Below are 13,785 nucleotides of genomic sequence, written 5' to 3'. Positions count from 1 at the left end.
GGTAAAATGTTCGTCCAGAGATGCGTCAGTTATGAAACCACCCACGCACGGTTCGTCATCAAAGAGCTACATTTTGGTTCGGCATTGCAGACACGGGATGGCAAGGTAATCACGCGACACAGCATGATTTACCGAGACAAGGAACACGCCGAGGCGGTACGATTCATAAATTATACTAATTCCGCGCGCGATCATTCACGATCGACGGGAAAAACGTCGTGGCGAACCATAAATCACTGGCTGCAATTCACGGCGAACGCGGAATCGAGAAGACCGCTACAAAGTGGCCCAAAAATGCGAAAAGAATCAAAGTTTCGACTTTGCCATAAGGAATGTTATAGTATAATATTCTACTTATCATCCATCGACCATAATTTTGATCTGAGAAATAAATATTGCAATATTCTACAGCACCAATGTAAAAAATTTATTTCATACTAACCACCGAATTTAAAGAAAATAATTGCACGATTTCATGTGTTACTAATACAGTAACGCAAGAATGTTTCATCTTGTGATAATCTCAGTTGAATTAATTTTAAAATTGTTATTTTGCTATACTTTGGTAATTTCAGAGCGATGAATGTCTGTTCTTCGAGAGTCGAAAATCGATTGGTTAACTTCTTGGAACAGGGTGGTTCGATTTTGACTAACAAATTTTAGGGTACGTTTAGGTGGCCCGCCCCCGCTCGCGCAGCTGGCGTTGAATCATCGAGGTCTCGAAATACGGCGTTGCCAAGGTTTCGGAGCGGCTTCCACCGACTTATCGCTTCCTCTTATCGGTTCGACCTAGGGAAAAAGCCCATCGCCTTGATACTGAACAGAGACTCACTTTCGTCTATGCTACTGCACGATAACTGTCGGACTCGACGCTAGTTCGGTTAATCTATGACGAACGTGGCCACGGCTGGTTGTACATCGCGCAACACGAAACAGACAACGAATGGAATGCGTCTCTAAGTAGCTAGAACACGACTTTTTTTATCCGTGGATCGACAATTTAATTACTCGATCAAATAGCTACGAATTAGATACGTGTAATGTATTTACGATGCTTTGTAGATAAAACATCTGAGCGAGAATTGACCTAACAGAGAATCTATATTAACCTTAAAACCATCAATCATCGAAAGTACACTGCGTTGGTATATTAACCTACTTGTTAAATGATCGAGAACACATTCCTTTCAAACGTGGTTTCCTTGCACGGTGCTAAAACAGTAACAGCTTTTTCATCTTATATCATTGCAAATAGAGTTTGATCAAATTCGTTGGAGAAGCAGAACAGACTTATATCTGGAGATTTTAATACACTTTAAGGTTCTAGAAAATATAAATATGTGCCTCGTCATTTCGTTCGTCACTGTATGACAAGCGCGGACAAGGCTGTCCAAGAAACAGGCAACCAACGTGACTAACTACACGCGTAAGCGACTAGAACACGACTTTTTTTCGCCACGGTTTGGGCGAACGTCGTGTCGAGAACGAGTTAGCTGGAAGAGAACGTTTCATTGAACGAGACCCGCGATCCGAGACTTTGAGGCTCTGCGATGAGTCAGCGGAGGCGCCGTAGTTTCTTCCGTTCTGTTTTATTTCTGGCTACCGACCGCGGTGGAGCGTTTCTAAAAATTATTTACGCGTAATGCTCGCGCAAGTCGAGAATTTGCGACGACGTTTAACAGACCTGGCATGCCTCGCGACGAACAGAAACTCGTTTCGACGGTTGGGGGGGGGGAAAAAAAAGAAATGAAATTAGCAGGAATTCTAACTCCCACGCAGAAATACAGATTCGCGTGCTACTCGCGTTCTCCCTTGCGCAACGAGACCTCGACGATCGTAACGTTTATCTCGGGCTATTAGGATTAAACTATCGATTCTTGGGCGCGCGTTAAATGTTTATATCGTAGCCGTGCATTAAGGCCACGCAATAGCGGGCCCCGTGCAGCCATCGAGCGAGGCTTCGGGGCCGTAATTCAAGCAGCCACTTCAGAGGCAAGAACGGCCGCAACAATGGCCGTAACTGTAGATTCGAGGTAACTTTACACTCGAGTCCATTTTCTCTTTGCCCACTTAAGCCCGCCGCTGCAACGTTCGCGCCCTGCACGACGGAGGAAAGGGTTGGCGACACGTGTTCGAATTTCCCTTAACGGTCGGCACGCTCTGGCCCAGCAACGCACTGCAATTACGAGGTAACGCGAGATTGCATCGCGAATGCAACGAAATCGAGATGCTTCCGGAGCTTTCGCGGGAATTCATTCATACACCCTTCCCTTCCAAAGTGGACTCCGATATAAGAACGATCGAATATTTTTTTCACTGTTCGAACGAAAACAGATAATGAATACTCTCCCTTTCGTGGCAAATTATATTGAAATTAAATTATGTTTGAATACAAAATTATCTTTCAATATTTGGAAAGGCACCTTAATTTTATTTACTTATTTCCATGCGATTTTTAACGATCCTTAAGCCCTTGACGTACGATTTAATTCCAAATAATTTGTTCGTATGAGGAAAGAACAGATTTGTTTTATAAATACCACATGAATGTAAAAATGTGTTGATTTTAATATATACAACTTGACATAATTGTGAAATTTGATATCAAGAACTTGTGACGAGTCAGACTCGTCATTGTACGATAAAGGGTTAATAAGGGTGGACATCTGATTTATCCAATTAATGATCTTAAGATCTCCCAATGAAACACTGCAAATCTCAGAAATCTATTTGTATTTTTCTCTGCTCGTAACTCCAAGGTATTCAATATATATTTAAATAAATGTATAGTATAAGAATTTTCCGGTTATTATATGTGATTGGAGAAATAATTTTTATACAATCGTGAGTAATTAGTTTGTATGATTAATGGAACAACTGTACAATAAAATAAATTCAGAGCAAACGGAGCGCGATGCTACGTACCCCACCCATAACATGTCCGCTATAGCGTTGATCGCTAACGATCCAAATTGTAGACTTTAATTGGGATAAAATTAATTAATATTCCAATCGATTCGAGAGATTTCTGCGTTTGAAATATTTTATCAATCCAAAACATTTCCGTTTATGTTTCTCGTCGAAGTTGGCTTAAAAATGTATTTCGAACGTGAACAAATATTTAGAATAAAGACATTGGAATACAAATTAATTTTTAAGAATAGGATTTCGGGAGAATTGCAAAACAATTTTTGCGTTCAACGGTATAATGGAGTGGTCGTCACGACTCGTTATTTATAGGGAGTTCGACCCCATCTTTAATATCCTAGAAGGGTGAGTCAACGAAGCCCCAAAAAATAAAACGAACAACGTTATATAACAGAAACTGTTAAAATAATGTTAATTAAGCAAAGTATTGTTACTCCTGTATCATGATCGCGGCGATCTACAGCAGCGAATAGGGACAGCATGCAATTTTAGTTTCAATTCGAAACGCGACGCGCACCAGAAACATTTGAATATGATGAACTACAAATTGGATCAATGCCAAGAATTATATGTGTCTCTGGGTTTAATGAACACGCGTTGGTACAGAGGTAGCTAAAATAAGGAGAGTTCATCTAAACAAAGACTTGGATCAACCAACATAAGATCAAAATTCTCTTCAATTGCACAATTAATCAACAAAAAATCAACACAACGTGTTTGCAATTGCATTTTCTTGATCACGTTGAGATCGTTTCCTCTGAGAAACGGCGTTTCGTGGTGTAGGTAATCGCGTAGCGTCGGAATCGATCCATCAAACGGGGAAAAAGCCTGTAGATCCTGTTTGCCCCAACTTTGCGCGGCGAAACCATATCAATTACGCGGCGCATCGCCGGAAGGAAGCGTCGTAATAACTTTTAGCTTCTCGGAGCGTCGTAAAGATTAAAAAGAGGGGAGAGGGTCAAGGTGAGATAAAGCAAAGTTGATGGCGGACCTAAATCCTCGCCGGTGGATCTCGATTGGCCGACGGTAGGAATGGAAAAAGCGCGGCTGGATCGCGTGCCCCGTGGGTCGGCGCAACATCCAGCATCGTTAATTTGAATTATTATTGGCCGCGGATACGCGATACGGCGCGGCTCGCGGCAATTATTACGAGGAAACGCGCGAGACCGAGCGCATAATAGAATCGCGAGCCACGAGATATGGCACCGAGCGGAGATACGCTTTTCGATGCTTGCCGCGGGGCGAAAATTCAAGATTAATCCCGGCCAGGAACGAGCGAAATTTTCATTCGGATAACTATGTCGAACAACGAATAAATAATACAAAATTCCTTGAATAAAACAAAAGATTTCGCAACGGACGAGTAAAACTTATTTGTTGTCACCCATTCGTCGAAATAAATTATATGCAATTTTATCGTCAAAGAATCTGAATTACTTTACTCGAACTTAATTTCTATTTTCAAATTAGTCTCATCTCAAACCTTTTCATACACACATCTTTCTAGTGATTCTGTCCTAAGTGTAGGTTTTCCAATAATAAAGACTTTTTGGAGAAATTTGTACAGAAAACCAAGGAGAGCAGTATAATTTTCTTGCACGCTGTTGCGGAGGTACCGAAAGCTACGCGTTGCTAACTCAAACCACTTTGGAGCTATGAAGAGAAATACGGGAGTGTGTGACACATGTCACCCACGCAACTAACGAAGGGTTAACTGTTCGATCAATAAACGTGAGGAATACGTTGCTGTATGTTTGCCTTATTGGTTATCTATTAGTTGAATGAAACTTTGTTCGTCTCTGTTCTTGACACGTGGGAAATTGGTGCTAACTAGGGGCCAGCAAGGCACCTAACAAGAACTCTGGGTGCAAATCTAATTTATCAATAAGGTTTCGCACGGTTTGAAATACTGTAGCCAGAGACAAGTTTTATGGTTGTACGACTGACAGTTTACTGTCATTGGGAATGTTGTGAAACGTCAAATACACCACTGAACTTTTCACACTATGATTCGAGCAAAAATTCAGAGTATATAATCGAAGCAAATCAATGTATGCACATGTATGCATGAAAAGATTCACAATTACATATAATCAGTATTGATCGTTCGTGATATATTATAGACCATGTCTACTAGAATTTTACTTTCGATGATAACTCTTTCAAACAAACATCTCCAATGAGATGAGACAGCAGAAGGATAGTTCTACCTTTGTTCATCGATCGTTAACATCGACGTTCGATCCGTTTCACCGTTTGGGCGTTTGCTTTTGTTTGCTGTCTCGTCTCGTTGGACAAAGTACAGCGGATTCCAGGCACAAAGAGACCTTCCTTCGCAAGTGACGCGAGAGGAACGAGTTCTTCCGCGCGAAGATCGTCGTTCCGCGTTACGGAGCAAACTTTCTAAACGTCCTCCATGCGTGGCGACGCATTAAATTAACGAGCAGACTTTTCCATTAATAACAGGCCCCACGGACACGTTGACACCAGTTTCAAACGGGACAAACTGTTCGCTGTTGCGCAATCGTTTGACGATTTCTCGCGACAAGCGTTTAACCATTCGCGGACCGGTTCTCTTCGCGCTAATCGGTCGATCGGATTTTAGCGAAAGTATTCGATCAAACGATGAATAAAGGGCGTTGAAAACGAACTGTGAGGAATCGAGCTTAATAAATGGTGCCCCTATTATTCGTAGTTATTAACAGAGAGAGAAGACTTTTATTTTTTTAATCATGTTAATCTTTAAATGCAATTCAGCATTGAATTTTGTAAACACTACTTTCGAGAGGTTGAAGAACTACGAAGACTCACGAATGTTCAAGGAGAAAGGTTGCTCGGTGGAGGTACCGAGATCATTTCAAGATCATTTACATTTTTTTTGTATGATACATATTTTTTCCACCGATTCATGGAGCATAACGATACGAATTCAACCATATCGTGTGTTCGTATGATTTTGTTGGATAATTTGTAAATACAAGGAAACTACACTGAGCTATTCTTAACTGCAATGCATTTTTTAATAAAAGAATTTTTTAAAATGACGTTCTAAAATTTTTTCCTAATTCTTTATTCGTATCTTAAGAATTTTTTGAGCAACAGTTAAAAACTGTGCCTTTAAAGTATATGTATAATAAAAATCCAGGGCTATTAGATCTGAAAATTTAAGAAATTGTTTCATAGAACCTTTACGACCGGTCCAACGATAATCGATTTAATGCTCTCGTGTTTTAAAAAGACACGTGGTCAGAAAACATGTATATGACATAGGAGAAAAAAAGATGGATCGCGTAACATGGTTCTCTGGATCACCTGACAGAAGTGCAGTTGCCGATTAGACGCATACAAAATATGATATGGTTGAACTCGTATCGTTGTCCTTTATGAACCTGTGAAAAAAATATACCATGTGTCGCGTAAAAAAACTGTAAGTAGCCTTGAGATGACCTTGACACCGCTATACATCGATCCTTCTCCTTCGAAATTCTTTAATTTCTCAAGTTGGAGTAACATTTTGGACCTGGTTGAAATTTTAAGATATTATAACAGGGTTAATTATAAAAATATAATTAATTCTTATTAATATCGTAATTATAATCTTAGGTTTATACGAATTACATCTACCGATCAAGACCTAAAAGATAGGGTTGAGAGCTATAATAAAACGTTCATGAACTCGATTAACCATCCAGCAGAAAAATAAAACGGTCATAAATTTCGTTGACCAAACTTTCTCGGCGTAGAACCAATTGGAACTAAATGCAATGTCCAGACAGTCTGGACGCAGGACCGCAAAGGGTTAATAATAATGCAACCCTTTCGCTGGATACTCGACGCTAATTGTGGTTCCCTTGTACGATTTACGATTTAAAATTTTTACATCAGTTCGTTCGAGAAATTCGATTCTCGAGCTCCGAATTTACGATCCAACTAGCCGTATTTATACGTATATAAATATTTATCGCTATAATAATGAATATTTATACACGGTACGGTATTTCAATTTCCAACCAATTAGAGAAGAATATTGCTAAACACAAGCTTCTCTCATAGAAATGGAGTAATTTCACATAACTGAATTACAAGTTATATTTATATAGCAATGACTAAAGTTAAACTTCCGTCAAAAAAAAAGACTGCTATATTAAAACGTACTAACAATTTTGGAGAAATTTCAAAAATGAATTTGAATATTCAGACATTGGTGATTTGTTCCATAAGAATTTAAATAACATTGAATGTTTATAATTATAAAAAAATGGTGATTTGTTCATTAAGAATTTAAATAATATTGAATTTCTATAATTATAAAAAAATGTAATATAGATTGTTCATATCCTATAAAATGCTCGATATCAATTATCTTGTCGGTAAAACATTACCCGTCTAATATTATTAAAAACAAAAATGGAGTATTTGAATAACGCATACTATTTTTTATATCTGCCAAGTTAAATTATACGTAACAAAATCGAGCATGGAAATTAGTCAAGTTTTGTACGTTTTCGAGCATATTACTCAACTTCTCAGACAGTAATTAGGAAACTGCATACTCGGTTCGATAATTAGTATACAGAAAGAGGTGAAAATCGCGTGTAAGCGGCAACAGCCACGCGAATCACGTACCATGCCCTCGTCTATCGAGGTGTCTTCCTCGAAGTAGCACTCGTCGGTCTCATCCGGTGTCAGAACGGTAGGAGTTTCCGGTGACTCCTCCTTCATGTCCTGCCGCCTCATCCAGTCCATGTCGAAGTCCCTGGGAGCCGGTGGGCCCGCCGACGAGATAATGCGTGGCCCGTGCGTAGCGTGTTACCTCGCTGGGTCCCCGCGGGGTATCACATGTCTCGCGTTCGATCGCAAAACGCGCGACCAAAGGACCGCGGCGGGACAAATCCGCGGACAGTGAGTCGGCGGGCACTGAAATCCACGGTCCTTTTTCTTATCGTTTATCGCGAGCCGTGCTCCGACTACGCGGAAGCCACTCCGCCGCCGGCAGCCGCTGACATTTGCGAAATGTCAAACCTTTTTCTGGCCGTCCCGGTTGTAATATCGCGCTAACGAGACGACGGGGTTTGCTCTCAAGATCGAAGCCTCCGATATTGCGCGCGACCGGCGCTCGGATGCACGTGCACGTACGCCGGTGGCGCGGTTCGATAAGGGCGGAAAAGAGGGGAAGGAAGCACCGTGTCTCACCGACCGATCACCACCGATAGAAAACGCTTCGAGATCGCGGGGTGCCCGGGTCCTCGTAGGCGTCGACCGTTTTCCGCGTCCAGATCCCGTGAACGTCGCGTTTCGTTTCGAGACGAACTGCTCGCCTCGCGTTCGACGCACAGGGTGAAACTGGTTCTCCTCGACACGACACACTCCGATCGAGGGTAAAATTCACACGCGACACGCTTCGATATCCAAGGGAAGAGAGGCCGCCGCGTCGTTAAAAGCGTACCGGCGAGATGATTGCGACCGAGAGACGGACGCGCGCGCAGTCTCGCGTGTGCACACGAGCGAGCCACGGCGGCGGTGCAGCTGCAACTGTGTGTGCAGGCCGGGAATGCTGGAGGTGGTATGGAGGCGGCTCGGTGGGCGCGCTCTGTCTCGTCTCTACTGCCGTCTCTTCTCGCTGTCTCGCCACCGGAACCGCTCGTCTCCTCTCTCCCTCTCTTTTTGAACAGTCGTGCTTTCTCGTTCGCCCTCGTGAACGCCACGAGTCTCGTCACTCTCGCTCTTATCCGTCTCTCTCGCGCGTATCGTTCCTTCCCCCTCTCTCGCGGTCGCTCGTTGTGGCAGCGCTGTGCGCTCGTCGTCCTTTTCCAGCGATTCGTCACTCGTTACGTTCATCTTTCTCTCGTTTAAGCTCCCTTCTCCCTTTAATTTCTTCCTTCTCCTCCTCTATCGCGCGTCCGTTCGTCGCGCCCTCTCTTTTCCCACACGCAACTCTATCGCCGTAGCCCTTCGCGCCATCTTCCTCCCTCCCTTTGTGGGCTACGTTTCTGTTTCTTTTATCAGCCAGCTCTAACGTTCTCCTCCGTCCTTCTTTCCCTCGGACTCACTTTCTCTCCTGCTGCTCACGCTATCCTCGTTAGATCTCCTGCTCGACTCTGTTTCTCTCGACTTCCTCCTTTCTTCGACGCTATTCCGCCACGCTTCTGCTTGACCTCCCGGTGTGTTCCTTCCTTCTCCGTATTTCCCGACCACCTCCGTCGTGATTTCTCTTTCACGGTACGCCGGAAAACGGCGAACGTCGCGGTTCGAAACAAGAGAAAAGATTCGTAACGAGGGTGGCCAGAAACAACCTTCTCTTTCCCTGCCTCGTGCTGTCTCTCTCCAAGAGCAGCATCCCTATTCCGTTTCTCTCCCTCCCCCTCTTGTCCTTCGTACTCCCCCACCAGCGATCCTCCGTCTCTGTCCGACACGCTGCGTCCTCCCTCTCCCCAGTTCCCTGACCCCTTCCCTTTTGCGTGGAGTCACTACGAGTTCAGGGACGATCCGTTTTCAGTCGAGACCCTGGATCTAACGCCCCGAGGGATCCCAAAAATAGCGACTTTCTTCGTGCCGGGGATTTCGTCGTTATATGTTTACGAGCGGGATCCGATACGGATACATCTTTCGAAACAAATTGTCGATAAGGGCCCACGGAAAAATTGACCTCGCGATAAGAACGCTATGGGAAACGAGAGGCTGCATCGCAGCAAAAAGTCACGGAGCGTTGGGAATTCCATCGGTTTATGCATTACGTCGCCTTAATTGCTCTTGTCTTCTTACCCCTTTGTGCCCACCCTAACGCTTTTGATGCACACCGAGACAATTATCCTATTATCAGAATACCAATTGTGTTTCCTTTTTATAAATTATTCTTTACAGCTGATACACGCTACAGGGGCGAATCTAAGGGGAGGAACACCCCTTCGTGGTTTACAAATATTTGGGTAAAAGAATCTTTAAAATGAAATATATTTCTTGTTTGCAATCCCTTTATATTTAGGACAAAACGGAGTTAACCTTGTTCGTGAAAAATAAATAGGTAATGGTAGGCAGTGCACGTCACAGACCGGTTTGGAAAATCGATAATTCGGACCACCCTGTAAATTCGTGAAACATTACGTAAGCCACGTCCCCGTAAATCATACTGAATCGCAACGAACCAGTGTACTACATCCCTGAGCTCGGTCCCACCGTGGAGGAAAGAGGACCGAGGAAAATGGCAAGTATGCCACGATAAGAATGACAAGGAGGGGAAGAACGAACCCGATGCTAGGGCACGGACACTTGGAGAGGCGAAATACCTTAGAAGAAGATGGGCATAATTCACGGGAGGAAGAGGAATGACCCGCAGTGTCGTAACTAGTAATTCGAAACCGCGATGGTGTACGTAATTCAATTTTAACCAAGTAATCTTAACAACCACGTTCAAATAAATTGTTCGTCGACTATCTTTTTCTCATTATTCGGGAAAACATCAAGAAACGAATACGAAAGATTCATTTCCTATTGTGCTCAAAATGATATGCAACGATGAGAAGCCCGTTTCGATGATTGTATACGCCTCTAATTTATGATACCTTTGTGAGCACCTATCTTCAATCCTCGACCGACTTTGTGTAAATTCTTGAATAATTTATTATTCCTAGAAAGTGTTGGCTAATCAGAAGTTTAGATCCTAGAAAATGGTACGGAGAATCGTATCCCTAAATTCTTTTCGTTCAATCTCTCGAGTTTCGTTCTTCTAGAGGCTCTGGATGCATCCGGATGGCATGCAGCGCCATCAATGGGCACGGCACTGGCGCGAACCACGATAGAAAGGGACGGACGATGGGTGAGACACGTGATGCTGGAACCGTGTGTTAGTCATGGGTTGCCCATGGCAACCCACGCGGCTAATGTACGCGGTACGGGCCGCTCGTTCAGGACAACGTTGCTATATACTATATACGTGCGGGAGAGCGTACGTAACTCCGTGGGTTGTACTACGCTTACTACTACGCCTGTGCACAATGGAAAATGGGAGGTCAGGTTCGTGTGCGTCCACACACGTGGCCGAGTTAATTGATTTCGCCTCCGTTCGTTGCCACGATGTTGCCATTCGATCGGAGCAGCCAACGACACCGCGTTATCGTCGGTCTGCGTCGCGACGCGACATCGCGGCAACCGAATGGGAATCTTCAGGGAGGAATGCGCGGGCCGATGCAATCGTCGGATGAAACAGTAATATCGAATGCGCCATCGGCCATGGAAAACGACGCCCGCATTTTCCTCGTTTTTTCAATCTCTAGGAATATTATTATCGACCAGGGATCACCGAATACAAATGTGAAACTTTTTATCTGCTATTACTTAAGTTGCCTTTCTACTTTGTGGGATTAAAAAATACGAATTTTTTTTGCATTGTCTTTTAGTATGTAGTCTTGAAATGATATCTACCAAATATTAAATTGAAATTCGGAAAACTAACGAAGTTATAGCCTGCTGTAATGTACCACGCGCAGGTATACAGGGTGTTCGGCCACCTCTGGGAAAAATTTTAATGAGTGATTCCAGAGGCCAAAATAAGATGAAAATCAAGAATACCAATTTGTTGATGGAGGCTTCGTTAAAAAGTTATTAACGTTTAGAGCTCCGCCCGCACTGAATTTTTTTCTCGAAACTGCACAGGATTTCGGGAGTATGTCTATTCACCAACAATGATTGTAATTGACCCTCGCAACCGAAAATAATTTTTCCAAAACAATTTGAAATTATTTTTTTCCATCGATAAATTTCACACCTTCTCGAATTTTTTTCTAGAAAATGGGTAAGATTTTGGGGGTACGTAAAATGACCAAAAATGATTGTAATTGACCCCCGCAACCGACAATAATTTTTTCAGAACGATTTGAAATTTCTTTGCGCCGAAAAATTTAGGCACCTAATTAGATTTTCGGTAAGGAATTTTTTTCTCGAAAATGCGTAGGATTTCGAGGGTATGTGTAATGACCAAAAATGATTATAATTGACCCCTCTAACTAAATATAATTTTTGTAGTGTGATTTTAAATATTTTAATTTCATCTACAAATTTCAGTACCTACTCGAATTTTTTTCTCGAAAGCGGGTAGGATTTCGGAGGTATGTTTATTCACCAAAAATGATAGTAATTAACCTCCGCAATCGAAAATAATTTTTCCAGAGCGATTTGAAATTTTTGAATTTAATTGTTAATAACTTGTTAACGAAGCCTCCATCAACAAATTGGTATTCTTGATTTTCATCTTATTTCGGCCTCTAGAATACCCCATTCAAATTTTTCCCAGGGGTAGCCGAACAGCCTGTATATAACTGGACGTAAAACTTTAAGTTGCCTTTCTACTTAGTGGGATTAAAAAATTCGAATTTTTTTTTGCATTGTCTTTTAGTATGCAGTCTCGAAAATATATCTAATAAATGACAACAATCTATTCAATCGTAGACAAATAATAATCTATGTCGCTAATGGCTTCGTTGTCGATGCAACGTTAAGCTTTAAATTAAAAAAATAAAAAACAAATATTATACAGCTGAAATACGTAATTCGAAAATTACAAGCAAACGTTTAAAGTAATTATACGTCGCTGTAACGAACATGGAGCAATGTATTTATCAGCATAATTAACTCGATGTCGTTACATTCGCGCAAATATTGTCGCTCTACCCGTAACTAGCGTCACTGACTGACGATTACAATCAATTTCGACGGGCAAATTGTGCCGCAGCGTGCCTCGACATCGCCGCAGAATTCGTCGAATGCAATCACCGCCGAGTCACGAATAATTCTCCCTGCGGTCGCAGTATCGAGTTTGCATTCGATCGTAGCGCTCGAAGAATTCGGCTAGCCGGCAAGGAGGATGCAGTTGCACCGGTTCGTTGCATTCAGGCGCAATCACGCCGTGTGCACCAATTAAGAGCGCCCCACGCCGTAATCTGAGATACCCCGATGCATGCAAATGCATTCTACGGTGCACGCCACGGCCGTAGCTGGACGGCGGACGATCGTTATCGTTTGATTATCGGTCGTTGGTAATAGCGGTTTTCCAAGATCCGTGTCAGGAAGAAACTACTGATAATTTACCCCTCCGCCGGTTCGAGGATGCGATTACCATACTCCTGATTGCGTAATGCACTTATCGTGGACATGGTCGGAAATGCATTCTCAAAATTCGAAGAAACGGTCTCTCTCGATTGTACGTTCCCGACATTGTTGAATTTCGCGACGAGATTCACTTTTAACTCTTAACCCTTTGCTCTATAACCACGCGTGAGATTCGTGGTCAGGTGTTCGTGTAAACACTACGTACCACCGTGGAATGGCTCGAAGGCTCGGGCAGTTTTGTTTAAATTTCGGGCTCAAGAGGTTAAAGATCGATAATATATCTCCTAAACGAGACGTTGGCGTATTTTGTGCTGCATTTAAATCCGAAACACTGCGTTAATACAATGAGGTACCGCGTACCGATGTCGATACCATAAGCATGCAGCGAACAGGGTGAACGCGCGCGGACAGCCCGAACGTTGCTGAAAAGTTACGATAATCGCAACGAATGCTCGATCGGATAAAGCAAACCAAGCTTCAACTAATCCCGCGATCGAAGCGTTACGAAACCGTGTTACCCAACGGCGTTGGTATGGGTGGCGCGCGCGGCCGCAAGGAACAACGAGCCCCCATTTCGCATGGTTGCATTATCCTGGAAACGCAGCCAGGACTGACACAGATACGGTGCGACGTTACGCCGACGAGCCGTGCAGCGAGGAAAGGAAACACGGCCCGGTGAAACGGAGAGAGCAATTGTGCATTAAATTGAAACAGGCCACGACGACCGTAGCGTTCCCGTGGCATTATGCTCCCGTC

The 13,785-nt window shown here is 43.1% G+C and overlaps 1 protein-coding gene across 3 annotated transcripts in view; it reads right to left on the bottom strand.

Moving 5' to 3' along the window:
• Positions 1-13,785, bottom strand: part of LOC122395859 (amyloid beta A4 precursor protein-binding family B member 1-interacting protein) — a 235,722-nt gene that overhangs the window by 106,903 nt on the left and 115,034 nt on the right. The window contains exon 1 of one of the 3 annotated variants that reach the window (XM_043393763.1): positions 7,555-8,405. The exons of the other annotated variants lie outside the window; for them this stretch is intronic. Coding sequence (XP_043249698.1) covers positions 7,555-7,674 — 120 coding nt within the window. The 5' untranslated portion in view covers positions 7,675-8,405. Of the gene's footprint in view, positions 1-7,554; positions 8,406-13,785 lie in introns of those variants that run through there. 3 annotated transcript variants of the gene reach the window in all.

Source organism: Colletes gigas, unplaced genomic scaffold (genome assembly GCF_013123115.1).
Source record: "Colletes gigas isolate AHSC1104 unplaced genomic scaffold, ASM1312311v1 Colletes_gigas_Sc00006, whole genome shotgun sequence".
NCBI lineage: Eukaryota > Metazoa > Arthropoda > Insecta > Hymenoptera > Colletidae > Colletes > Colletes gigas.
Note: the sequence above shows the minus strand (reverse complement) of the source record. Positions and strands in the feature narration are given on the sequence as shown.